Source organism: Crinia signifera, chromosome 3, assembly GCF_055691185.1.
Source record: "Crinia signifera chromosome 3, ASM5569118v1, whole genome shotgun sequence".
Lineage (NCBI taxonomy): Eukaryota > Metazoa > Chordata > Amphibia > Anura > Myobatrachidae > Crinia > Crinia signifera.
In genome coordinates, this window is record NC_139219.1 from 333,181,169 (window position 1) to 333,205,607 (window position 24,439).

Sequence of the window (24,439 nt, forward strand, 5' to 3'; positions counted from 1 at the left end):
TGCTGTGTGTAGTCCCCGCTCAGGGGTAGGACGCTGGCTGCCCTGTGTGTAGTCCCCGCTGCCTATGCTGTGTGTAGTCCCCGCTCAGGGGTAGGATTCCCCGCTGGCTGCCCTGTGTGTAGTCCCCGCTCAGGGGAAGGATTCCCCGCTGCCTGTCCTGTGTGTAGTCCCCGCTCAGGGGTAGGATTCCCCGCTGCCTTTCCTGTGCCTAGTCCCCGCTCAGGGGTAGGATTCCCCACTGCCTGTCCTGTTTGTAGTCACCACTCAGGGGAAGGATTCCCCGCTGCCTGCCCTGTGTGTAGTCCCCGCTCAGGGGAAGGATTCCCCGCTGCCTGTCCTGTGTGTAGTCCCCGCTGCCTGCCCTGTGTGTAGTCCCCGCTCAGGGGAGGATTCCCCGCTGCCTGTCCTGTGCGTAGTCCCCACTGCCTGCCCTGTGGGTAGTCCCCGCTCAGGGGTAGGATTCCCCGCTGCCTGCCCTGTGTGTAGTCCCCGCTGCCTATGCTGTGTGTAGTCCCCGCTCAGGGGAAGGATTCCCTGCTGCCTGTGCTGTGTGTAGTCCCCGCTCAGGGGAAGGATTCCCTGCTGCCTGTGCTGTGTGTAGTCCCCGCTGCCTATGCTGTGTGTAGTCCCCGCTCAGGGGTAGGATTCCCCGCTGCCTATGCTGTGTGTAGTCCCCGCTCAGGGGTAGGATTCCCCGCTGCCTGTCCTGTTTGTAGTCACCACTCAGGGGAAGGATTCCCCACTGCCTGCCCTGTGTGTAGTCCCCGCTCAGGGGAAGGATTCCCCGCTGCCTGTCCTGTGTGTAGTCCCCGCTGCCTGCCCTGTGTGTAGTCCCCGCTCAGGGGAGGATTCCCCGCTGCCTGTCCTGTGCGTAGTCCCCACTGCCTGCCCTGTGGGTAGTCCCCGCTGCCTGTCCTGTGTGTAGTCCCCGCTGCCTATGCTGTGTGTAGTCCCCACTCAGGGGTAGGATTCCCCGCTGCCTGTCCTGTTTGTAGTCACCACTCAGGGGAAGGATTCCCCACTGCCTGTACTGTGTGTAGTCCCCGCTCAGGGGTAGGATTCCCCGCTGCCTTTCCTGTGGGTAGTCCCCGCTGCCTGTCCTGTGTGTAGTCCCCGCTGCCTATGCTGTGTGTAGTCCCCACTCAGGGGTAGGATTCCCCGCTGCCTGTCCTGTTTGTAGTCACCACTCAGGGGAAGGATTCCCCACTGCCTGTACTGTGTGTAGTCCCCGCTCAGGGGTAGGATTCCCCGCTGCCTTTCCTGTGCCTAGTCCCCGCTCAGGGGTAGGATTCCCCACTGCCTGTCCTGTTTGTAGTCACCACTCAGGGGAAGGATTCCCCGCTGCCTGTCCTGTGTGTAGTCCCCACTCAGGGGAAGGATTCCCCGCTGCCTGCCCTGTGCGTAGTCCCCGCTCAGGGGAAGGATTCCCCGCTGGCTGTCCTGTGTGTAGTCCCCGCTGCCTGCCCTGTGGGTAGTCCCCGCTCAGGGGTAGGATTCCCCGCTGGCTGCCCTGTGTGTAGTCCCCGCTCAGGGGTAGGATTCCCCGCTGCCTGTCCTGTTTGTAGTCACCACTCAGGGGAAGGATTCCCCACTGCCTGTACTGTATGTAGTCCCCGCTCAGGGGTAGGATTCCCCGCTGCCTTTCCTGTGCCTAGTCCCCGCTCAGGGGTAGGATTCCCCACTGCCTGTCCTGTTTGTAGTCACCACTCAGGGGAAGGATTCCCCACTGCCTGCCCTGTGTGTAGTCCCCGCTCAGGGGAGGATTCCCCGCTGCCTGTCCTGTGTGTAGTCCCCGCTGCCTATGCTGTGTGTAGTCCCCGCTCAGGGGTAGGATTCCCCGCTGCCTGTCCTGTGCGTAGTCCCCACTGCCTGCCCTGTGGGTAGTCCCCGCTCAGGGGTAGGATTCCCCGCTGCCTGCCCTGTGTGTAGTCCCCGCTGCCTATGCTGTGTGTAGTCCCCGCTCAGGGGTAGGATTCCCCGCTGCCTGTCCTGTTTGTAGTCACCACTCAGGGGAAGGATTCCCCACTGCCTGCCCTGTGTGTAGTCCCCGCTCAGGGGAAGGATTCCCCGCTGCCTGTCCTGTGTGTAGTCCCCGCTGCCTGCCCTGTGTGTAGTCCCCGCTCAGGGGAGGATTCCCCGCTGCCTGTCCTGTGTGTAGTCCCCGCTGCCTGCCCTGTGTGTAGTCCCCGCTCAGGGGAAGGATTCCCCGCTGCCTGTCCTGTGTGTAGTCCCCGCTGCCTGCCCTGTGTGTAGTCCCCGCTCAGGGGAAGGATTCCCCGCTGCCTGTCCTGTGTGTAGTCCCCGCTGCCTGCCCTGTGTGTAGTCCCCACTCAGGGGAAGGATTCCCCGCTGCCTGTCCTGTGTGTAGTCCCCGCTCAGGGGAAGGATTCCCCGCTGCCTGTCCTGTGTGTAGTCCCCGCTCAGGGGAAGGATTCCCCGCTGCCTGTCCTGTGTGTAGTCCCCGCTCAGGGGAAGGATTCCCCACTGCCTGTACTGTGTGTAGTCCCCGCTCAGGGGTAGGATTCCCCGCTGCCTTTCCTGTGCCTAGTCCCCGCTCAGGGGTAGGATTCCCCACTGCCTGTCCTGTTTGTAGTCACCACTCAGGGGAAGGATTCCCCACTGCCTGCCCTGTGTGTAGTCCCCGCTCAGGGGAAGGATTCCCCGCTGCCTGTCCTGTGTGTAGTCCCCGCTGCCTGCCCTGTGTGTAGTCCCCGCTCAGGGGAGGATTCCCCGCTGCCTGTCCTGTGCGTAGTCCCCACTGCCTGCCCTGTGGGTAGTCCCCGCTCAGGGGTAGGATTCCCCGCTGCCTGTCCTGTGTGTAGTCCCCGCTGCCTATGCTGTGTGTAGTCCCCGCTCAGGGGTAGGATTCCCCGCTGCCTGTCCTGTGCGTAGTCCCCACTGCCTGCCCTGTGGGTAGTCCCCGCTCAGGGGTAGGATTCCCCGCTGCCTGCCCTGTGTGTAGTCCCCGCTGCCTATGCTGTGTGTAGTCCCCGCTCAGGGGTAGGATTCCCCGCTGCCTGTCCTGTTTGTAGTCACCACTCAGGGGAAGGATTCCCCACTGCCTGCCCTGTGTGTAGTCCCCGCTCAGGGGAAGGATTCCCCGCTGCCTGTCCTGTGTGTAGTCCCCGCTGCCTGCCCTGTGTGTAGTCCCCGCTCAGGGGAGGATTCCCCGCTGCCTGTCCTGTGCGTAGTCCCCACTGCCTGCCCTGTGGGTAGTCCCCGCTCAGGGGTAGGATTCCCCGCTGCCTGTCCTGTGTGTAGTCCCCGCTGCCTATGCTGTGTGCAGTCCCCGCTCAGGGGAGGATTCCCCGCTGCCTGTCCTGTGCGTAGTCCCCACTGCCTGCCCTGTGGGTAGTCCCCGCTCAGGGGTAGGATTCCCCGCTGCCTGTCCTGTGTGTAGTCCCCGCTGCCTATGCTGTGTGTAGTCCCCACTCAGGGGTAGGATTCCCCGCTGCCTGTCCTGTTTGTAGTCACCACTCAGGGGAAGGATTCCCCACTGCCTGTACTGTGTGTAGTCCCCGCTCAGGGGTAGGATTCCCCGCTGCCTGCCCTGTGCGTAGTCACCGCTGCCTGCCCTGTGTGTAGTCCTCGCTCAGGGGTAGGATTCCCCGCTGCCTGCCCTGTGCGTAGTCACCGCTCAGGGGTAGGATTCCCCGCTGCCTGCCCTGTGTGTAGTCCCCGCTGCCTGCCCTGTGTGTAGTCCCCGCTGCCTGTCCTGTTTGTAGTCCCCGCTCAGGGGAGGATTCCCCGCTGCCTGTACTGTGCGTAGTCCCCGCTGCCTGCCTTGTGCGTAGTCCCCGCTCAGGGGTAGGATTCCCCGCTGCCTTTCCTGTGTGTAGTCCCCACTCAGGGGAAGGATTCCCCACTGCCTGTACCTTGCATAGTCCCCGCTGCCTGCCCTGTGTGTAGTCCCCGCTCAGGGGTAGGATTCCCCACTGCCTGTCCTGTGTGTAGTCCCCGCTCAGGGGTAGGATTCCCCACTGCCTGTCCTGTGTGTAGTCCCCGCTCAGGGGTAGGATTCCCCGCTGCCTGCCCTGTGCGTAGTCCCTGCTCAGGGGTAGGATTCCCCGCTGCCTACCCTGTGTGTAGTCCCCGCTTAGGGGTAGGATTCCCCACTGCCTGTCCTGTGTGTAGTCCCCGCTCAGGGGAAGGATTCCCCGCTGCCTGCCCTGTGTGTAGTCCCCGCTCAGGGGAAGGAATCCCCGCTGCCTGTCCTGTTTGTAGTCACCACACAGGGGAAGGATTCCCCGCTGCCTGCCCTGTGTGTAGTCCCCGCTCAGGGGAGGATTCCCCGCTGCCTGTCCTGTGCGTAGTCCGCGCTGCCTGTCCTGTGTGTAGTCTCCACACAGGGTAAGGATTCCCCACTGCCTGTACCTTGCATAGTCCCCGCTGCCTGCCCTGTGCGTAGTCCCCGCTCAGGGGAAGGATTCCCCACTGCCTGTACTGTGTGTAGTCCCCGCTACCTGCCCTGTGCGTAGTCCCCGCTCAGGGGTAGGATTCCCCGCTGCCTATCCTGTTTGTAGTCACCACTCAGGGGAAGGATTCCCCACTGCCTGTACTGTGTGTAGTCCCCGCTCAGGGGAAGGATTCCCCGCTGCCTGCCCTGTGTGTAGTCCCCGCTCAGGGGATGGATTCCCCGCTGCCTACACTGTGTGTAGTCCCCGCTCAGGGGAAGGATTCCCCGCTGCTTGTCCTGTGTGTAGTCCCCGCTCAGGGGAAGGATTCCCCACTGCCTGCCCTGTGTGTAGTCCCTGCTCAGCGGAAGGATTCCCCGCTGCCTGTCCTGTGCTTAGTCCCCGCTCAGCGGAAGGATTCCCCGCTGCCTGCCCTGTGTGTAGTCCCTGCTCAGGGGAGGATTCCCCGCTGCCTGTCCTGTGTGTAGTCCCCGCTCAGGGGAAGGATTCCCCACTGCCTGCCCTGTGTGTAGTCCCTGCTCAGCGGAAGGATTCCCCGCTGCCTGCCCTGTGTGTAGTCCCCGCTGCCTGCCCTGTGTGTAGTCCCTGCTCAGGGGAGGATTCCCCGCTGCCTGTCCTGTGTGTAGTCCCCGCTCAGGGGAGGATTCCCCACTGCCTGTCCTGTGTGTAGTCCCCGCTGCCTGCCATGTGCGTAGTCCCCGTTCAGGGGTAGGATTCCCCGCTGCCTGCCCTGTGTGTAGTCCCCGCTCAGGGGTAGGATTCCCCGCTGCCTGCCCTGTGTGTAGTCCCCGCTCAGGGGAAGGATTCCCCACTGCCTGTACTGTGTGTAGTCCCCGCTGCCTGTCCTGTGCGTAGTCCCCGCTACCTGCCCTGTGCGTAGTCCCCGCTCAGGGGTAGGATTCCCCGCTGCCTATCCTGTTTGTAGTCACCACTCAGGGGAAGGATTCCCCACTGCCTGTACTGTGTGTAGTCCCCGTTGCCTATCCTGTGTGTATTTACCGCTCAGGGGAAGGATTCCCCGCTGCCTGCCCTGTGTGTAGTCCCCGCTCAGGGGATGGATTCCCCGCTGCCTGTCCTGTGTGGTGTCCCCGCTCAGGGGTAGGATTCCCCGCTGCCTGCCCTGTGCTTAGTCCCCACTCAGTGGAAGGATTCCCCGCTGCCTGTCCTGTGCGTAGTCCCCGCTCAGGGGAAGGATTCCCCACTGCCTGCCCTGTGCTTAGTCCCCACTCAGTGGAAGGATTCCCCGCTGCCTGTCCTGTGCGTAGTCCCCGCTCAGGGGAAGGATTCCCCGCTGCCTGTCCTGTGCGCAGTCCCCGCTCAAGGGAAGGATTCCCCGCTGCCTGTCCTGTGTGTAGTCCCCACTCAGGGGAAGGATTCCCCGCTGCCTGTCCTGTGTGTAGTCCCCGCTCAGGGGAAGGATTCCCCACTGCCTGCCCTGTGCTTAGTCCCCACTCAGTGGAAGGATTCCCCGCTGCCTGTCCTGTGCGTAGTCCCCGCTCAGGGGAAGGATTCCCCGCGGCCTGTCCTGTGCGCAGTCCCCGCTCAAGGGAAGGATTCCCCGCTGCCTGTCCTGTGCGTAGTCCCCGCTCAGGGGAAGGATTCCCCGCTGCCTGTCCTGTGCGCAGTCCCCGCTCAAGGGAAGGATTCCCCGCTGCCTGTCCTGTGCTTTGTCCCCCGCTCAGCGGAAGGATTCCCAGCTGCCTGTCCTGTGCGCAGTCCCCGCTCAAGGGAAGGATTCCCCGCTGCCTGTCCTGTGTGTAGTCCCCACTCAGGGGAAGGATTCCCCGCTGCCTGTCCTGTGTGTAGTCCCCGCTCAGGGGAAGGATTCCCCACTGCCTGCCCTGTGCTTAGTCCCCATTCAGTGGAAGGATTCCCCGCTGCCTGTCCTGTGCGTAGTCCCCGCTCAGGGGAAGGATTCCCCGCTGCCTGTCCTGTGCGCAGTCCCCGCTCAAGGGAAGGATTCCCCGCTGCCTGTCCTGTGCGTAGTCCCCGCTCAGGGGAAGGATTCCCCGCTGCCTGTCCTGTGCGCAGTCCCCGCTCAAGGGAAGGATTCCCCGCTGCCTGTCCTGTGCTTTGTCCCCCGCTCAGCGGAAGGATTCCCCGCTGCCTGCCCTGTGTGTAGTCCCCGCTCAGGGGATGGATTCCCCGCTGCCTGTCCTGTGTGGTGTCCCCGCTCAGGGGTAGGATTCCCCGCTGCCTGCCCTGTGCTTAGTCCCCACTCAGTGGAAGGGTTCCCCGCTGCCTGTCCTGTGCGTAGTCCCCGCTCAGGGGAAGGATTCCCCACTGCCTGCCCTGTGCTTAGTCCCCACTCAGTGGAAGGATTCCCCGCTGCCTGTCCTGTGCGCAGTCCCCGCTCAGGGGAAGGATTCCCCGCTGCCTGTCCTGTGCGCAGTCCCCGCTCAAGGGAAGGATTCCCCGCTGCCTGTCCTGTGTGTAGTCCCCACTCAGGGGAAGGATTCCCCGCTGCCTGTCCTGTGTGTAGTCCCCGCTCAGGGGAAGGATTCCCCACTGCCTGCCCTGTGCTTAGTCCCCACTCAGTGGAAGGATTCCCCGCTGCCTGTCCTGTGCGTAGTCCCCGCTCAGGGGAAGGATTCCCCGCTGCCTGTCCTGTGCGCAGTCCCCGCTCAAGGGAAGGATTCCCCGCTGCCTGTCCTGTGCGTAGTCCCCGCTCAGGGGAAGGATTCCCCGCTGCCTGTCCTGTGCGCAGTCCCCGCTCAAGGGAAGGATTCCCCGCTGCCTGTCCTGTGCTTTGTCCCCTGCTCAGCGGAAGGATTCCCAGCTGCCTGTCCTGTGTGTAGTCCCCGCTGCCTGCCCTGTGTATAGTCCCCGCTCAGGGGAGGATTCCCCGCTGCCTGTCCTGTGTGTAGTACCCGCTCAGGGGAAGGATTCCCCGCTGCCTGTCCTGTGCGTAGTCCCCGCTGCCTATCCTGTGTGTAGTCCCCCGCTCAGGGTAAGGATTCCCCGCTGCCTGTTTTGTGCATAGTCCCCGCTCAGCAGAAGGTTTCCCCGCTGCCTGCCCTGTGTGTAGCCCCGCTCAGCAGAAGGATTCCCCGCTGCCTGCCCTGTGTGTAGTCTCCGCTCAGAGGAAGGATTCACCGCTGCCTGCCCTGTGTGTAGCCCCGCTCAGGGGAAGGGTTCCCAGCTGCCTGTCCTGTGTGTAGTCCCCGCTCAGGGGAAGGATTTCCTGCTGCCTGCCCTGTGTGTAGTCCCCGCTCAGGGGAGGATTCCCCGCTGCCTGCCCTGTGTGTAGTCCCCGCTCAGGGGAGGATTCCCCGCTGCCTGCCCTGTGTGTAGTCCCCGCTCAAGGGAGGATTCCCCGCTGCTTGTCCTGTGTGTAGTCCCCGCTCAGGGGAAGGATTCACCGCTGCCTGCCCTGTGCGTAGTCCCCGCTCAGGGGAAGGATTCCCCGCTGCCTGTCCTGTGTGTAGTCCCCGCTCAGGGGAGGATTCCCCGCTGCCTGCCCTGTGTGTAGTCCCCGCTCAGGGGAGGATTCCCCGCTGCCTGCCCTGTGTGTAGTCCCCGCTCAGGGGAGGATTCCCCGCTGCTTGTCCTGTGTGTAGTCCCCGCTCAGGGGAAGGATTCCCCGCTGCCTGTCCAAGGTGTAGTCCCCGCTCAGGGGAAGGTTTCCCGCTGCCCGTCCTGTGCGTAGTCCCCGCTCAGGGGAAGGATTCCCCGCTGCCTGCCCTGTGTGTAGTCCCCGCTCAGGGGAAGGATTCCTCGCTGCACACAGTTCCCCTGGCCCCCCAGTACCCACCCCACACCCCATCCTGTCTCCTGCCCGACTGGCCTATATTAGTTATTGGTAATGTGTACCCCTCATTAAACCGCTCAGTCTGTCCTTACTTCTATGCAGACAGAGGAAGGATGAACTGGAGCAGAGAATGTCAGCTCTTCAGGAGAGTCGGAGAGAGCTCATGGTACAGCTGGAAGGGCTGATGAAGCTGCTTAAGGTGAGGTTATATAGCGGTGATTATGCACCCGGATACACTGAGCCTTCATCCTGCACCCCCATACACTGAGCCGTCATCCCGATACACTGAGCCGTCATCCTGCACCCCGATACACTGAGCCGTCATCCTGCACCCCCATACACTGAGCCGTCATCCTGCACCCCCATACACTGAGCCGTCATCCTGCACCCCGATACACTGACCCTTCATCCTGTACCCCGATACACTGAGCTGTCGTCCTGCACCCCGATACACTGAGCCGGCATCCTGCACCCCCATACACTGAGCCTGCACCCTGATACACTGAGCCGTCATCCTGCACCCCGATACACTGAGCCGTCATCCTGCACCCCCATACACTGAGCCGTCGTCCTGCACCCCCATACATTGAGCCGTCATCCTGCACCCCCATACACTGAGCCGTCGTCCTGCACCCCGATACACTGAGCCGTCATCCTGCACCCCCATACACTGAGCCGTCATCCTGTACCCCGATACACTGAGCCGTCGTCCTGCACCCCGATACACTGAGCCGCCATCCTGCACCCCGATACACTGAGCCGCCATCCTGCACCCCGATACACTGAGCCGTCATCCTGCACCCCGATACACTGAGCTGTCATCCTGCACTCCGATACACTGAGCCGTCATCTTGCACCCCGATACACTGAGCCGTCGTCCTGCAATCCGATACACTGAGCTGTCGTCCTGCACCCCGATACACTGAGCCGTCGTCCTGCACCCCGATACACTGAGCCGTCGTCCTGCACCCCGATACACTGAGCCGTCATCCTGCACCCCGATACACTGAGCCGTCATCCTGCACCCCGATACACTGAGCTGTCATCCTGCACCCCGATACACTGAGCCGTCATCCTGCACCCCCATACACTGAGCCGTCATCCTGCACCCCGATACACTGAGCCGTCATCCTGCACCCCGATACACTGAGCCGTCATCCTGCACCCCGATACACTGAGCCATCATCCTGCACCCCGATACACTGAGCCGTCATCATGCACCCCGATACACTGAGCCGTCATCCTGCACTCCGATACACTGAGCTGTCGTCCTACACCCCGATACACTGAGCCGTCATCCTGCACCCCGATACACTGAGCCATCGTCCTGCACCCCGATACACTGAGCTGTCGTCCTACACCCCGATACACTGAGCCGTCATCCTGCACCCCCATACACTGAGCTGTCGTCCTACACCCCGATACACTGAGCCGTCGTCCTGCACCCCGATACACTGAGCCGTCGTCCTGCACCCCCATACACTGAGCCGTCGTCCTGCACCCCGATACACTGAGCCGTCATCCTGCACCCCGATACACTGAGCTGTCATCCTGCACCCCTATACACTGAGCTGTCATCCTGCACCCCGATACACTGAGCTGTCATCCTGCACCCCGATACACTGAGCTGTCATCCTGCACCCCGATACACTGAGCCGTCATCCTGCACCCCGATACACTGAGCCTTCATCCTGCACCCCATACACTGAGCCTTCATCCTGCACCCCCATACACTGAGCCGTCATCCTGCACCCCATACACTGAGCCTTCATCCTGCACCCCGATACACTGAGCCGGCATCCTACACCCCGATACACTGAGCTGTCATCCTGCACCCCAATACACTGAGCCTTCATCCTGCACCCCCATACACTGAGCCGTCATCCTGCACCCCATACACTGAGCCTTCATCCTACACCCCGATACACTGAGCTGTCATCCTACACCCCGATACACTGAGCTGTCATCCTGCACCCCAATACACTGAGCCGTCATCCTGCACCCCCATACACTGAGCTGTCATCCTGCACCCCGATACACTGAGCTGTCATCCTGCACCCCGATACACTGAGCTGTCATCCTGCACCCCGATACACTGAGCTGTCGTCCTGCACCCCGATACACTGAGCCGTCGTCCTGCACCCCGATACACTGAGCCGTCGTCCTGCACCCCCATACACTGAGCCGTCGTCCTGCACCCCCATACACTGAGCCGTCGTCCTGCACCCCGATACACTGAGCCGTCGTCCTGCACCCCGATACACTGAGCCGTCATCCTGCTCCCCCATACACTGAGCCGTCATCCTGCACCCCATACACTGAGCCGTCGTCCTGCACCCCGATACACTGAGCCGTCATCCTGCACCCCCATACACTGAGCCGTCATCCTGCACCCCCATACACTGAGCCGTCATCCTGCACCCCCATACACTGAGCCTTCATCCTGCACCCCGATACACTGAGCTGTCATCCTGCACCCCGATACACTGAGCTGTCATCCTGCACCCCGATACACTGAGCTGTCATCCTGCACCCCGATACACTGAGCCTTCATCCTGTACCCCGATACACTGAGCCGTCATCCTACACCCCGATACACTGAGCCGTCATCCTGCACCCCCATACACTGAGCCGTCATCCTGCACCCCCATACACTGAGCTGTCATCCTGCACCCCCATACACTGAGCTGTCATCCTGCACCCCCATACACTGAGCCGTCATCCTACACCCCGATACACTGAGCTGTCATCCTGCACCCCAATACACTGAGCTGTCATCCTGCACCCCCATACACTGAGCTGTCATCCTACACCCCGATACACTGAGCTGTCATCCTGCACCCCAATACACTGAGCTGTCATCCTGCACCCCCATACACTGAGCTGTCATCCTGCACCCCGATACACTGAGCCATCATCCTGCACCCCGATACACTGAGCTGTCGTCTTGCACCCCCATACACTGAGCTGTCATCCTGCACCCCGATACACTGAGCCGTCATCCTGCACCCCGATACACTGAGCCGTCATCCTGCACCCCGATACACTGAGCTGTCGTCCTGCACCCCCATACACTGAGCTGTCATCCTGCACCCCCATACACTGAGCTGTCATCCTGCACCCCGATACACTGAGCCGTCATCCTGCACCCCGATACACTGAGCCGTCATCCTGCACCCCGATACACTGAGCTGTCATCCTGCACCCCGATACACTGAGCTGTCATCCTGCACCCCGATACACTGAGCCGTCGTCCTGCACCCCCATACACTGAGCCGTCGTCCTGCACCCCCATACACTGAGCCGTCGTCCTGCACCCCCATACACTGAGCCGTCGTCCTGCACCCCCATACACTGAGCTGTCATCCTGTACCCCGATACACTGAGCCGTCATCCTGCACCCCCATACACTGAGCATCCTACACCCCGATACACTGAGCCGTCGTCCTGCACCCCAATACACTGAGCCGTCATCCTGCACCCCGATACACTGAGCTGTCAAACTTCTTGCATATTGTCGTAGCTCATCCCGGCCTTGTGCAGCTTTACATTTCTATCTCTGGTGTCCTTAGACAGCTCTCTGGTCTTGGCCTTGGTGGAGAGGTCGCAGTCTGACTGTTTGCGGGTGTGGACAGGTGTCGTTTATACAGATAATCAGGTCAAACAGGTGCCAGTAATACAGGGAACCAGTGGAGGATAGAACAGAAGTAACAGGTCTGAGAGACACAGAAATCCTGATGGTTGGTTGGTGTCCAAATATTTATTTTCTTCAAGAAAATACAAATAAATTGTTTACAAATCCTACAATGTGATTTCCTGTATTTACTGATCACCTCTGAGGAAACGTTCCGCCACTGGCCACTAGAGGCCACTCAACGCACCAAATTACTCCTTTGTGTACTAAAAGTGAAAGCAATATTTGCAGGGACACTGATCTGTTTCAAACTTGCAGGATATAAAGAGAGGGAGCTGTGAAGACAGACTGGGGGCGGGGTAAAGTGTTGTGTGCTAAAAACTGTCACAGCTCAAAGTGAAAGTATATTGCAGAAGCCGTCATTTTGACATGCTTTTAACTAGTGTGTGTGTGTGTGTGTGTGTGTTTGTGTGTGTGTATAGATAGATATATATGCTGTATCTGTGTGTGTGTATAGATATATATGCTGTGTGTGTGTGTGTGTGTGTGTGTGTGTGTGTGTGTGTGTACAGATAGATATATATGCTGTATCTGTGTGTGTGTGTGTGTGTGTGTGTGTGTGTATATAGATAGATATATATGCTGTATCTGTGTGTGTGTGTGTGTGTGTATATAGATAGATATATATGCTGTATATGTCAGTGCTCCCAGTTTCCATCTTGCAGACATTATGCTGATCTATTGATGAGCTATGGACACACTAACACATTGTGCTCGTGTGTCCATGTGGGAGGAGCTTCTATTACCTGTCTATCGCCATTATACCTCCCGTATCATAGAATTTGAAACATAGAATTTGACGGCAGATAAGAACCATTTGGCCCATCTAGTCCTCTGATCTATCCCAGGACTACTCCCCTCATTATACCGGTCTCTGTACGTCCCGTATCCTCTGATCTATCCCAGGACTACTCCCCTCATTATACCGGTCTCTGTACGTCCCGTATCCTCTGATCTATCCCAGGACTACTCCCCTCATTATACCGGTCTCTGTACCTCCCGTAGCCTCTGATCTATCCCAGGACTACTCCCCTCATTATACCGGTCTCTGTACGTCCCGTATCCTCTGATCTGTCCCAGGACTACTCCCCTCATTATACCGGTCTCTGTACCTCCCGTAGCCTCTGATCTATCCCAGGACTACTCCCCTCATTATACCGGTCTCTGTACGTCCCGTATCCTCTGATCTGTCCCAGGACTACTCCCCTCATTATACCGGTCTCTGTACCTCCCGTAGCCTCTGATCTATCCCAGGACTACTCCCCTCATTATACCGGTCTCTGTACGTCCCGTATCCTCTGATCTGTCCCAGGACTACTCCCCTCATTATACCGGTCTCTGTACGTCCCGTATCCTCTGATCTGTCCCAGGACTACTCCCCTCATTATACCGGTCTCTGTACGTCCCGTATCCTCTGATCTATCCCAGGACTACTCCCCTCAATATACCGGTCTCTGTACGTCCCGTATCCTCTGATCTATCCCAGGACTACTCCCCTCATTATACCGGTCTCTGTACGTCCCGTATCCTCTGATCTATCCCAGGACTACTCCCCTCATTATACCGGTCTCTGTACCTCCCGTAGCCTCTGATCTATCCCAGGACTACTCCCCTCATTATACCGGTCTCTGTACGTCCCGTATCCTCTGATCTATCCCAGGACTACTCCCGTCAATATACCGGTCTCTGTACGTCCCGTATCCTCTGATCTATCCCAGGACTACTCCCCTCATTATACCGGTCTCTGTACCTCCCGTATCCTCTGATCTATCACAAGACTACTCCCCTCATTATACCGGTCTCTGTACCTCCCGTATCCTCTGATCTGTCCCAGGACTACTCCCCTCATTATACCGGTCTCTGTACCTCCCGTATCCTCTGATCTATCCCAGGACTACTCCCCTCATTATACCGGTCTCTGTACGTCCCGTATCCTCTGATCTGTCCCAGGACTACTCCCCTCATTATACCGGTCTCTGTACGTCCCGTATCCTCTGATCTATCCCAGGACTACTCCCCTCATTATACCGGTCTCTGTACGTCCCGTATCCTCTGATCTATCCCAGGACTACTCCCCTCAATATACCGGTCTCTGTACCTCCCGTATCCTCTGATCTATCCCAGGACTACTCCCCTCATTATACCGGTCTCTGTACCTCCCGTATCCTCTGATCTATCCCAGGACTACTCCCCTCATTATACCGGTCTCTGTACGTCCCGTATCCTCTGATCTATCCCAGGACTACTCCCCTCATTATACCGGTCTCTGTACCTCCCGTATCCTCTGATCTGTCCCAGGACTACTCCCCCCATTATACCGGTCTCTGTACGTCCCGTATCCTCTGATCTATCCCAGGACTACTCCCCTCATTATACCGGTCTCTGTACCTCCCGTAGCCTCTGATCTATCCCAGGACTACTCCCCTCATTATACCGGTCTCTGTACGTCCCGTACCCTCTGATCTGTCCCAGGACTACTCCCCTCATTATACCGGTCTCTGTACGTCCCGTATCCTCTGATCTGTCCCAGGACTACTCCCCTCATTATACCGGTCTCTGTACGTCCCGTATCCTCTGATCTATCCCAGGACTACTCCCCTCAATATACCGGTCTCTGTACGTCCCGTATCCTCTGATCTATCCCAGGACTACTCCCCTCATTATACCGGTCTCTGTACGTCCCGTATCCTCTGATCTATCCCAGGACTACTCCCCTCATTATACCGGTCTCTGTACCTCCCGTAGCCTCTGATCTATCCCAGGACTACTCCCCTCATTATACCGGTCTCTGTACGTCCCGTATCCTCTGATCTGTCCCAGGACTACTCCCCTCATTATACCGGTCTCTGTACGTCCCGTATCCTCTGATCTATCCCAGGACTACTCCCCTCAATATACCGGTCTCTGTACGTCCCGTATCCTCTGATCTATCCCAGGACTACTCCCCTCATTATACCGGTCTCTTTACGTCCCGTATCCTCTGATCTATCCCAGGACTACTCCCCTCATTGTACCGGTCTCTGTACGTCCCGTATCCTCTGATCTATCCCAGGACTACTCCCCTCATTATACCGGTCTCTGTACCTCCCGTATCCTCTGATCTATCCCAGGACTACTCCCCTCATTATACCGGTCTCTGTACGTCCCGTATCCTCTGATCTGTCCCAGGACTACTCCCCTCATTATACCGGTCTCTGTACGTCCCGTATCCTCTGATCTATCCCAGGACTACTCCCCTCAATATACCGGTCTCTGTACCTCCCGTATCCTCTGATCTATCCCAGGACTACTCCCCTCATTATACCGGTCTCTGTACCTCCCGTATCCTCTGATCTATCCCAGGACTACTTCCCTCATTATACCGGTCTCTGTACCTCCCGTATCCTCTGATCTATCCCAGGACTACTCCCCTCATTATACCGGTCTCTGTACGTCCCGTATCCTCTGATCTATCCCAGGACTACTCCCCCCATTATACCGGTCTCTGTACCTCCCGTATCCTCTGATCTGTCCCAGGACTACTCCCCCCATTATACCGGTCTCTGTACGTCCCGTATCCTCTGATCTATCCCAGGACTACTCCCCTCATTGTACCGGTCTCTGTACCTCCCGTATCCTCTGATCTATCCCAGGACTACTCCCCTCATAGTACCGGTCTCTGTACGTCCCGTATCCTCTGATCTATCCCAGGACTACTCCCCTCATTGTACCGGTCTCTGTACGTCCCGTATCCTCTGATCTATCCCAGGACTTCTCCCCTCATTATACCGGTCTCTGTACCTCCCGTATCCTCTGATCTATCCCAGGACTACTCCCCTCATTATACCGGTCTCTGTACGTCCCGTATCCTCTGATCTATCCCAGGACTACTCCCCTCATTATACCGGTCTCTGTACGTCCCGTATCCTCTGATCTATCCCAGGACTACTCCCCTCATTATACCGGTCTCTGTACGTCCCGTATCCTCTGATCTATCCCAGGACTACTCCCCTCATTGTACCGGTCTCTGTACGTCCCGTATCCTCTGATCTATCCCAGGACTACTCCCCTCATTGTACCGGTCTCTGTACGTCCCGTATCCTCTGATCTATCCCAGGACTACTCCCCTCATTGTACCGGTCTCTGTACGTCCCGTATCCTCTGATCTATCCCAGGACTACTCCCCTCATTATACCGGTCTCTGTGCCTCCCGTATCCTCTGATCTATCCCAGGACTACTCCCCTCATTATACCGGTCTCTGTACCTCCCGTATCCTCTGATCTATCCCAGGACTACTCCCCTCATTATACCGGTCTCTGTACCTCCCGTATACTCTGATCTATCCCAGGACTACTCCCCTCATTATACCGGTCTCTGTGCGTCCCGTATCCTCTGATCTATCCCAGGACTACTCCCCTCATTATACCGGTCTCTGTACGTCCCGTATCCTCTGATCTATCCTAGGACTACTCCCCTCATTATACCGGTCTCTGTACGTCCCGTATCCTCTGATCTATCCCAGGACTACTCCCCTCATTATACCGGTCTCTGTACGTCCCGTATCCTCTGATCTATCCCAGGACTACTCCCCTCATTATACCGGTCTCTGTACGTCCCGTATCCTCTGATCTATCCCAGGACTACTCCCCTCATTATACCGGTCTCTGTACGTCCCGTATCCTCTGATCTATCCCAGGACTACTCCCCTCATTATACCGGTCTCTGTACGTCCCGTATCCTCTGATCTATCCCAGGACTACTCCCCTCATTATACCGGTCTCTGTACATCCCCTATCCTCTGATCTATCCCAGGACTACTCCCCTCATTATACCGGTCTCTGTACCTCCCGTATCCTCTGATCTATCCCAGGACTACTCCCCTCATTATACCGGTCTCTGTCCGTCCCGTATCCTCTGATCTATCCCAGGACTACTCCCCTCATTATACCGGTCTCTGTACTTCCCGTCCCCTCTGATCTATCCCAGGACTACTCCCCTCATTATACCGGTCTCTGTACGTCCCGTATCCTCTGATCTATCCCAGGACTACTCCCCTCATTATACCGGTCTCTGTACTACCCGTATCCTCTGATCTATCCCAGGACTACTCCCCTCATTATACCGGTCTCTGTACGTCCCGTATCCTCTGATCTATCCCAGGACTACTCCCCTCATTATACCGGTCTCTGTGCCTCCCGTATCCTCTGATCTGTCCCAGGACTACTCCCCTCATTATACCGGTCTCTGTACGTCCCGTATCCTCTGATCTATCCAAGGACTACTCCCCTCATTATACCGGTCTCTGTACGTCCCGTATCCTCTGATCTATCCAAGGACTACTCCCCTCATTATACCGGTCTCTGTACTTCCCGTATCCTCTGATCTATCCCAGGACTACTCCCCTCATTATACCGGTCTCTGTACGTCCCGTATCCTCTGATCTATCCCAGGACTACTCCCCTCATTATACCGGTCTATGTACCTCCCGTATCCTCTGATCTATCCCAGGACTACTCCCCCCATTATACCGGTCTCTGTACGTCCCGTATCCTCTGATCTATCCCAGGACTACTCCCCTCATTATTCCGGTCTCTGTACCTCCCGTATCCTCTGATCTATCCCAGGACTACTCCCCTCATTGTACCGGTCTCTGTACGTCCCGTATCCTCTGATCTATCCCAGGACTACTCCCCTCATTATACCGGTCTCTGTACCTCCCGTATCCTCTGATCTATCCCATGACTACTCCCCTCATTATAACGGTCTCTGTACGTCCCGTATCCTCTGATCTATCCCAGGACTACTCCCCTCATTATACCGGTCTCTGTACGTCCCGTATCCTCTGATCTATCCCAGGACTACTCCCCCCATTATACCGGTCTCTGTACGTCCCGTATCCTCTGATCTATCCCAGGACTACTCCCCTCATTATACCGGTCTCTGTACGTCCCATATCCTCTGATCTATCCCAGGACTACTCCCCTCATTATACCGGTCTCTGTACCTCCCGTATCCTCTGATCTATCCCAGGACTACTCCCCCCATTATACCGGTCTCTGTACGTCCCGTATCCTCTGATCTATCCCAGGACTACTCCCCTCATTGTACCGGTCTCTGTGCGTCCCGTATCCTCTGATCTATCCCAGGACTACTCCCCTCATTATACCGGTCTCTGTACCTCCCGTATCCTCTGATCTATCCCAGGACTACTCCCCTCATTATACCGGTCTATGTGCGTCCCGTATCCTCTGATCTATCCCAGGACTACTCCCCTCATTATACCAGTCTCTGTACCTCCCGTATCCTCTGATCTATCCCAGGACTACTCCCCTCATTGTACCGGTCTCTGTGCGTCCCGTATCCTCTGATCTATCCCAGGACTACTCCCCTCATTATACCGGTCTCTGTGCGTCCCGTATCCTCTGATCTGTCCCAGGACTACTTCCCTCATTATACCGGTCTCTGTACGTCCCGTATCCTCTGATCTATCCCAGGACTACTCCCCTCAATATACCGGTCTCTGTGCCTCCCGTATCCTCTGATCTATCCCAGGACTACTCCCCTCTTTATACCGGTCTCTGTACGTCCCGTATCCTCTGATCTATCCCAGGACTACTCCCCTCATTGTACCGGTCTCTGTACGTCCCGTATCCTCTGATCTATCCCAGGACTACTCCCCTCATTGTACCGGTCTCTGTACGTCCCGTATCCTCTGATCTATCCCAGGACTACTCCCCTCATTATACCGGTCTCTGTACCTCCCGTATCCTCTGATCTATCCCAGGACTACTCCCCTCATTATACCGGTCTCTGTACCTCCCGTATCCTCTGATCTATCCCAGGACTACTCCCCTCATTATACCGGTCTCTGTACGTCCCGTATCCTCTGATCTATCCCAGGACTACTCCCCTCATTATACCGGTCTCTGTACTTCCCGTATCCTCTGATCTATCCCAGGACTACTCCCCCCATTATACCGGTCTCTGTACGTCCCGTATCCTCCGATCTATCCCAGGACTACTCCCCTCATTATACCGGTCTCTGTACGTCCCGTATCCTCTGATCTATCCCAGGACTACTCCCCTCATTATACCGGTCTCTGTACGTCCCGTATCCTCTGATCTATCCCAGGACTACTCCCCTCATTGTACCGGTCTCTGTACCTCCGTATCCTCTGATCTATCTCAGGACTACTCCCCTCATTATACCGGTCTCTGTACGTCCCGTATCCTCTGATCTATCCCAGGACTACTCCCCTCATTGTACCGGTCTCTGTACCTCCCGTATCCTCTGATCTATCCCAGGACTACTCCCCTCATTATACCGGTCTCTGTACGTCCCGTATCCTCTGATCTATCCCAGGACTACTCCCCTCATTATACCGGTCTCTGTACGTCCCGTATCCTCTGATCTATCCCAGGACTACTCCCCTCATTATACCGGTCTCTGTACGTCCCGTATCCTCTGATCTATCCCAGGACTACTCCCCTCATTATACCGGTCTCTGTCTGCCCCGTATTCTCTGATCTATCCCAGGACTACTCCCCTCATTATACCGGTCTCTGTATCTCCCGTATCCTCTGATCTATCCCAGGACTACTCCCCTCATTATACCGGTCTCTGTACGTCCCGTATCCTCTGATCTATCCCAGGACTACTCCCCTCATTATACCGGTCTCTGTGCCTCCCGTATCCTCTGATCTATCCCAGGACTACTCCCCTCATTATACCGGTCTCTGTACGTCCCGTATCCTCTGATATATCCCAGGACTACTCCCCTCATTATACCGGTCACTGTACCTCCCGTATCCTCTGATCTGTCCCAGGACTACTCCCCTCATTATACCGGTCTCTGTACCTCCCGTATCCTCTGATCTATCCCAGGACTACTCCCCTCATTATACCGGTCTCTGTACGTCCCGTATCATCTGATCTATCCCAGGACTACTCCCCTCATTATACCGGTCTCTGTACGTCCCGTATCATCTGATCTATCCCAGGACTACTCCCCTCATTATACCGGTCTCTGTACGTCCCGTATCCTCTGATCTATCCCAGGACTACTCCCCTCATTATACCGGTCTCTGTACGTCCCGTATCCTCTGATCTATCCCAGGACTACTCCCCTCATTATACCGGTCTCTGTACATCCCGTATCCTCTGATCTATCCCAGGACTACTCCCCTCATTATACCGGTCTCTGTACGTCCCGTATCCTCTGATCTATCCCAGGACTACTCCCCTCATTGTACCGGTCTCTGTACATCCCGTATCCTCTGATATATCCCAGGACCTATCCCCTGTGTGATATCAGATAGTATTGTGTAGCGTGTGTACGCCCGCTGTCACTATAACCGGCTTTCTCCGTTCTCTTCCCTATGTTACGCCAGGAGGAGGAGCAGAGACAGACAGTAAGTCAGTGCATGGCCGCCCTCCAGCACATCTTCCAGCTTCCTGCCAGAATGTTGTGATGTCTTCTGCACGTTCCCCTCAGCGGTTACTGAGTGGCGGAATAGAACACGTGCCCCACTACCCGCTCAGCCACAGACACAATGCCTGCCAGGAACAGTGACTCTCCCCTGCTGCCATTGTGCCTACAGCATTGTCATCCCACATAAGGGGGCTTCTGGTTTTGTTAGCAAAAGCAATCTCCTCCTTTATTAGACAAAACCATATTGCACTGCAGGTGGGGCAGATGTAACAGAGTCATAGAGAGTTACATTTGGGGGGTTATTTTGTTTCTGTTTAGACTAAATACTGACTGCTTTATTCTTACACTGCAGTTTAGATTTCAGTTTTAATACACCCCACCCAAATGTAACTCTCTCTGCACGTGTTACATCTGCCCCACCTGCAGCGCAGCATGAATTTGTCCGTTAAAGAAGGAGTTTGCATCTGCAAAGAAACCAGAATCACCTCCATAGGATTCTGCGCCTATTGCTAACATCCCTCCCCCTTGTGCCTGTCGCTGACATCCCTCCCCCTGGTGCCTGTCGCTGACATCCCTCCCCCTGGTGCCTGTCGCTGACATCCCTCCCCCTGGTGCCTGTCGCTGACATCCCTCCCCCTGGTGCCTGTCGCTGACATCCCTCCCCCTGGTGCCTGTCGCTGACATCCCTCCCCCTGGTGCCTGTCGCTGACATCCCTCCCCCTGGTGCCTGTCGCTGACATCCCTCCCCCTGGTGCCTGTCGCTGACATCCCTCCCCCTGGTGCCTGTCGCTGACATCCCTCCCCCTGGTGCCTGTCGCTGACATCCCTCCCCCTGGTGCCTGTCGCTGACATCCCTCCCCCTAGTGCCTGTCGCTGACATCCCTCCCCCCCTGGTGCCTGTCGCTGACATCCCTCCCCCCCTGGTGCCTGTCGCTGACATCCCTCCCACTAGTGCCTGTCGCTGACATCCCTCCCACTAGTGCCTGTCGCTGACATCCCTCCCCCTAGTGCCTGTCGCTGACATCCCTCCCCCTAGTGCCTGTCGCTAACATCCCTCCCCCTAGTGCCTATCGCTGACATCCATCCCACTAGTGCCTGTCGCTGACATCCCTCCCACTAGTGCCTGTCGCTGACATCCCTCCCCCTAGTGCCTGTCGCTGACATCCCTCCCCCTAGTGCCTATCGCTGACATCCCTCCCCCCTGGTGCCTGTCGCTAACATCCCTCCCCCTAGTGCCTATCGCTGACATCCCTCCCCCTAGTGCCTGTCGCTGACATCCCTCCCCCTGGTGCCTGTCGTTGACATCCCTCCCCCTAGTGCCTGTCGCTGACATCCCTCCCCCTAGTGCCTGTCGCTGACATCCCTCCCCCTGGTGCCTGTCGCTGACATCCCTCCCCCTGGTGCCTGTCGCTGACATCCCTCCCCCCTGGTGCCTGTCGCTGACATCCCTCCCCCCTGGTGCCTGTCGCTGACATCCCTCCCCCTGGTGCCTGTCGCTGACATCCCTCCCCTTGTGCCTGTCGCTAACATCCCTCCCCCTGGTGCCTGTCGCTGACATCCCTCCCCCTGGTGCCTGTCGCTGACATCCCTCCCCCTGGTGCCTGTCACTGACATCCCTCCCCCTAGTGCCTGTCGCTGACATCCCTCCCCCTGGTGCCTGTCGCTGACATCCCTCCCCCTGGTGCCTGTCGCTGACATCCCTCCCCCTGGCGCCTGTCGCTGACATCCCTCCCCCTAGCGCCTGTCGCTGACATCCCTCCCCCTAGTGCCTATCGCTGACATCCCTCCCCCTGGTGCCTATCGCTGACATCCCTCCCCCTAGTGCCTGTCGCTGACATCCCTCCCTAGTGCCTGTCGCTGACATCCCTCCCCCTGGTGCCTATCGCTGACATCCCTCCCCCTGGTGCCTGTCGCTGACATCCCTCCCCCCAGTGCCTGTCGCTGACATCCCTCCCTAGTGCCTATCGCTGACATCCCTCCCCCTAGTGCCTATCGCTGACATCCCTCCCCCTGGTGCCTGTCGCTGACATCCCTCCCCCTGGTGCCTGTCGCTAACATCCCTCCCCCCGGTGCCTGTCGCTGACATCCCTCCCCCCGGTGCCTGTCGCTGACATCCCTCCCCCCGGTGCCTGTCGCTGACATCCCTCCCCCCGGTGCCTGTCGCTGACATCCCTCCCCCCGGTGCCTGTCGCTGACATCCCTCCCCCCGGTGCCTGTCGCTGACATCCCTCCCCCCGGTGCCTGTCGCTGACATCCCTCCCCCCGGTGCCTGTCGCTGACATCCCTCCCCCCGGTGCCTGTCGCTGACATCCCTCCCCCCGGTGCCTGTCGCTGACATCCCTCCCCCTGGTGCCTATCGCTAACATCCCTCCCCCTGGTGCCTATCGCTAACATCCCTCCCTAGTGCCTGTCGCTGACATCCCTCCCCCTAGTGCCTGTCGCTGACATCCCTCCCCCAGTGTCTATCGCTAACATCCCTCCCTAGTGCCTATCGCTGACATCCCTCCCCTAGTGCCTATCGCTGACATCCCTCCCCCCGGTGCCTGTCGCTGACATCCCTCCCCCTGGTGCCTGTCGCTGACATCCCTCCCCCCTGGTGCCTGTCCCTGACATCCCTCCCCCTGGTGCCTGTCGCTGACATCCCTCCCCCTAGTGCCTGTCGCTGACATCCCTCCCCCAGTGTCTATCGCTAACATCCCTCCCTAGTGCCTATCGCTGACATCCCTCCCCTAGTGCCTATCGCTGACATCCCTCCCCCCGGTGCCTGTCGCTGACATCCCTCCCCCTGGTGCCTGTCGCTGACATCCCTCCCCCCTGGTGCCTGTCCCTGACATCCCTCCCCCTGGTGCCTGTCGCTGACATCCCTCCCTAGTGCCTGTCGCTGACATCCCTCCCCCTGGTGCCTGTCGCTAACATCCCTCCCCCCGGTGCCTGTCGCTGACATCCCTCCCCCCGGTGCCTGTCGCTGACATCCCTCCCCCCGGTGCCTGTCGCTGACATCCCTCCCCCCGGTGCCTGTCGCTGACATCCCTCCCCCCGGTGCCTGTCGCTGACATCCCTCCCCCCGGTGCCTGTCGCTGACATCCCTCCCCCCGGTGCCTGTCGCTGACATCCCTCCCCCCGGTGCCTGTCGCTGACATCCCTCCCCCTGGTGCCTATCGCTAACATCCCTCCCCCTGGTGCCTATCGCTAACATCCCTCCCTAGTGCCTGTCGCTGACATCCCTCCCCCTAGTGCCTGTCGCTGACATCCCTCCCCCAGTGTCTATCGCTAACATCCCTCCCTAGTGCCTATCGCTGACATCCCTCCCCTAGTGCCTATCGCTGACATCCCTCCCCCCGGTGCCTGTCGCTGACATCCCTCCCCCTGGTGCCTGTCGCTGACATCCCTCCCCCCTGGTGCCTGTCCCTGACATCCCTCCCCCTGGTGCCTGTCGCTGACATCCCTCCCCCTAGTGCCTGTCGCTGACATCCCTCCCCCAGTGTCTATCGCTAACATCCCTCCCTAGTGCCTATCGCTGACATCCCTCCCCTAGTGCCTATCGCTGACATCCCTCCCCCCGGTGCCTGTCGCTGACATCCCTCCCCCTGGTGCCTGTCGCTGACATCCCTCCCCCCTGGTGCCTGTCCCTGACATCCCTCCCCCTGGTGCCTGTCGCTGACATCCCTCCCTAGTGCCTGTCGCTGACATCCCTCCCCCTGGTGCCTGTCGCTGACATCCCTCCCCAGGTGCCTGTCGCTGACATCCCTCCCCCTGGTGCCTGTCGCTGACATCCCTCCCCCTAGTGCCTATCGCTGACATCCCTCCCCCTGGTGCCTGTCGCTAACATCCCTCCCCCTGGTGCCTGTCGCTGACATCCCTCCCTAGTGCCTGTCGCTGACATCCCTCCCTAGTGCCTATCGCTGACATCCCTCCCCCTGGTGCCTGTCGCTGACATCCCTCCCCCTGGTGCCTATCGCTGACATCCCTCCCCCTAGTGCCTGTCGCTGACATCCCTCCCTAGTGCCTGTCGCTGACATCCCTCCCCCTAGTGCCTGTCGCTATCATCCCTCCCCCTAGTGCCTGTCGCTGACATCCCTCCCTAGTGCCTGTCGCTGACATCCCTCCCCCTAGTGCCTGTCGCTATCATCCCTCCCCCTAGTGCCTATCGCTAACATCCCTCCCCCT

The 24,439-nt window shown here is 58.4% G+C and overlaps 1 protein-coding gene across 13 annotated transcripts in view; it reads left to right on the forward strand.

Moving 5' to 3' along the window:
* The window catches only part of DTNB (dystrobrevin beta), a 266,225-nt gene that overhangs the window by 185,542 nt on the left and 56,244 nt on the right, over positions 1-24,439 (forward strand). For 8 of the 13 annotated variants that reach the window (XM_083178923.1, XM_083178909.1, XM_083178915.1 and 5 more), the window contains 2 exons: positions 8,269-8,365; positions 20,232-20,252. In XM_083178923.1, the coding sequence (XP_083035049.1) occupies positions 8,269-8,365; positions 20,232-20,252 (118 nt within the window). Of the gene's footprint in view, positions 1-8,268; positions 8,366-11,738; positions 11,889-20,231; positions 20,253-24,439 lie in introns of those variants that run through there. The other 5 variants (XM_083178911.1, XM_083178918.1, XM_083178914.1 and 2 more) reach the window with 2 other exon arrangements.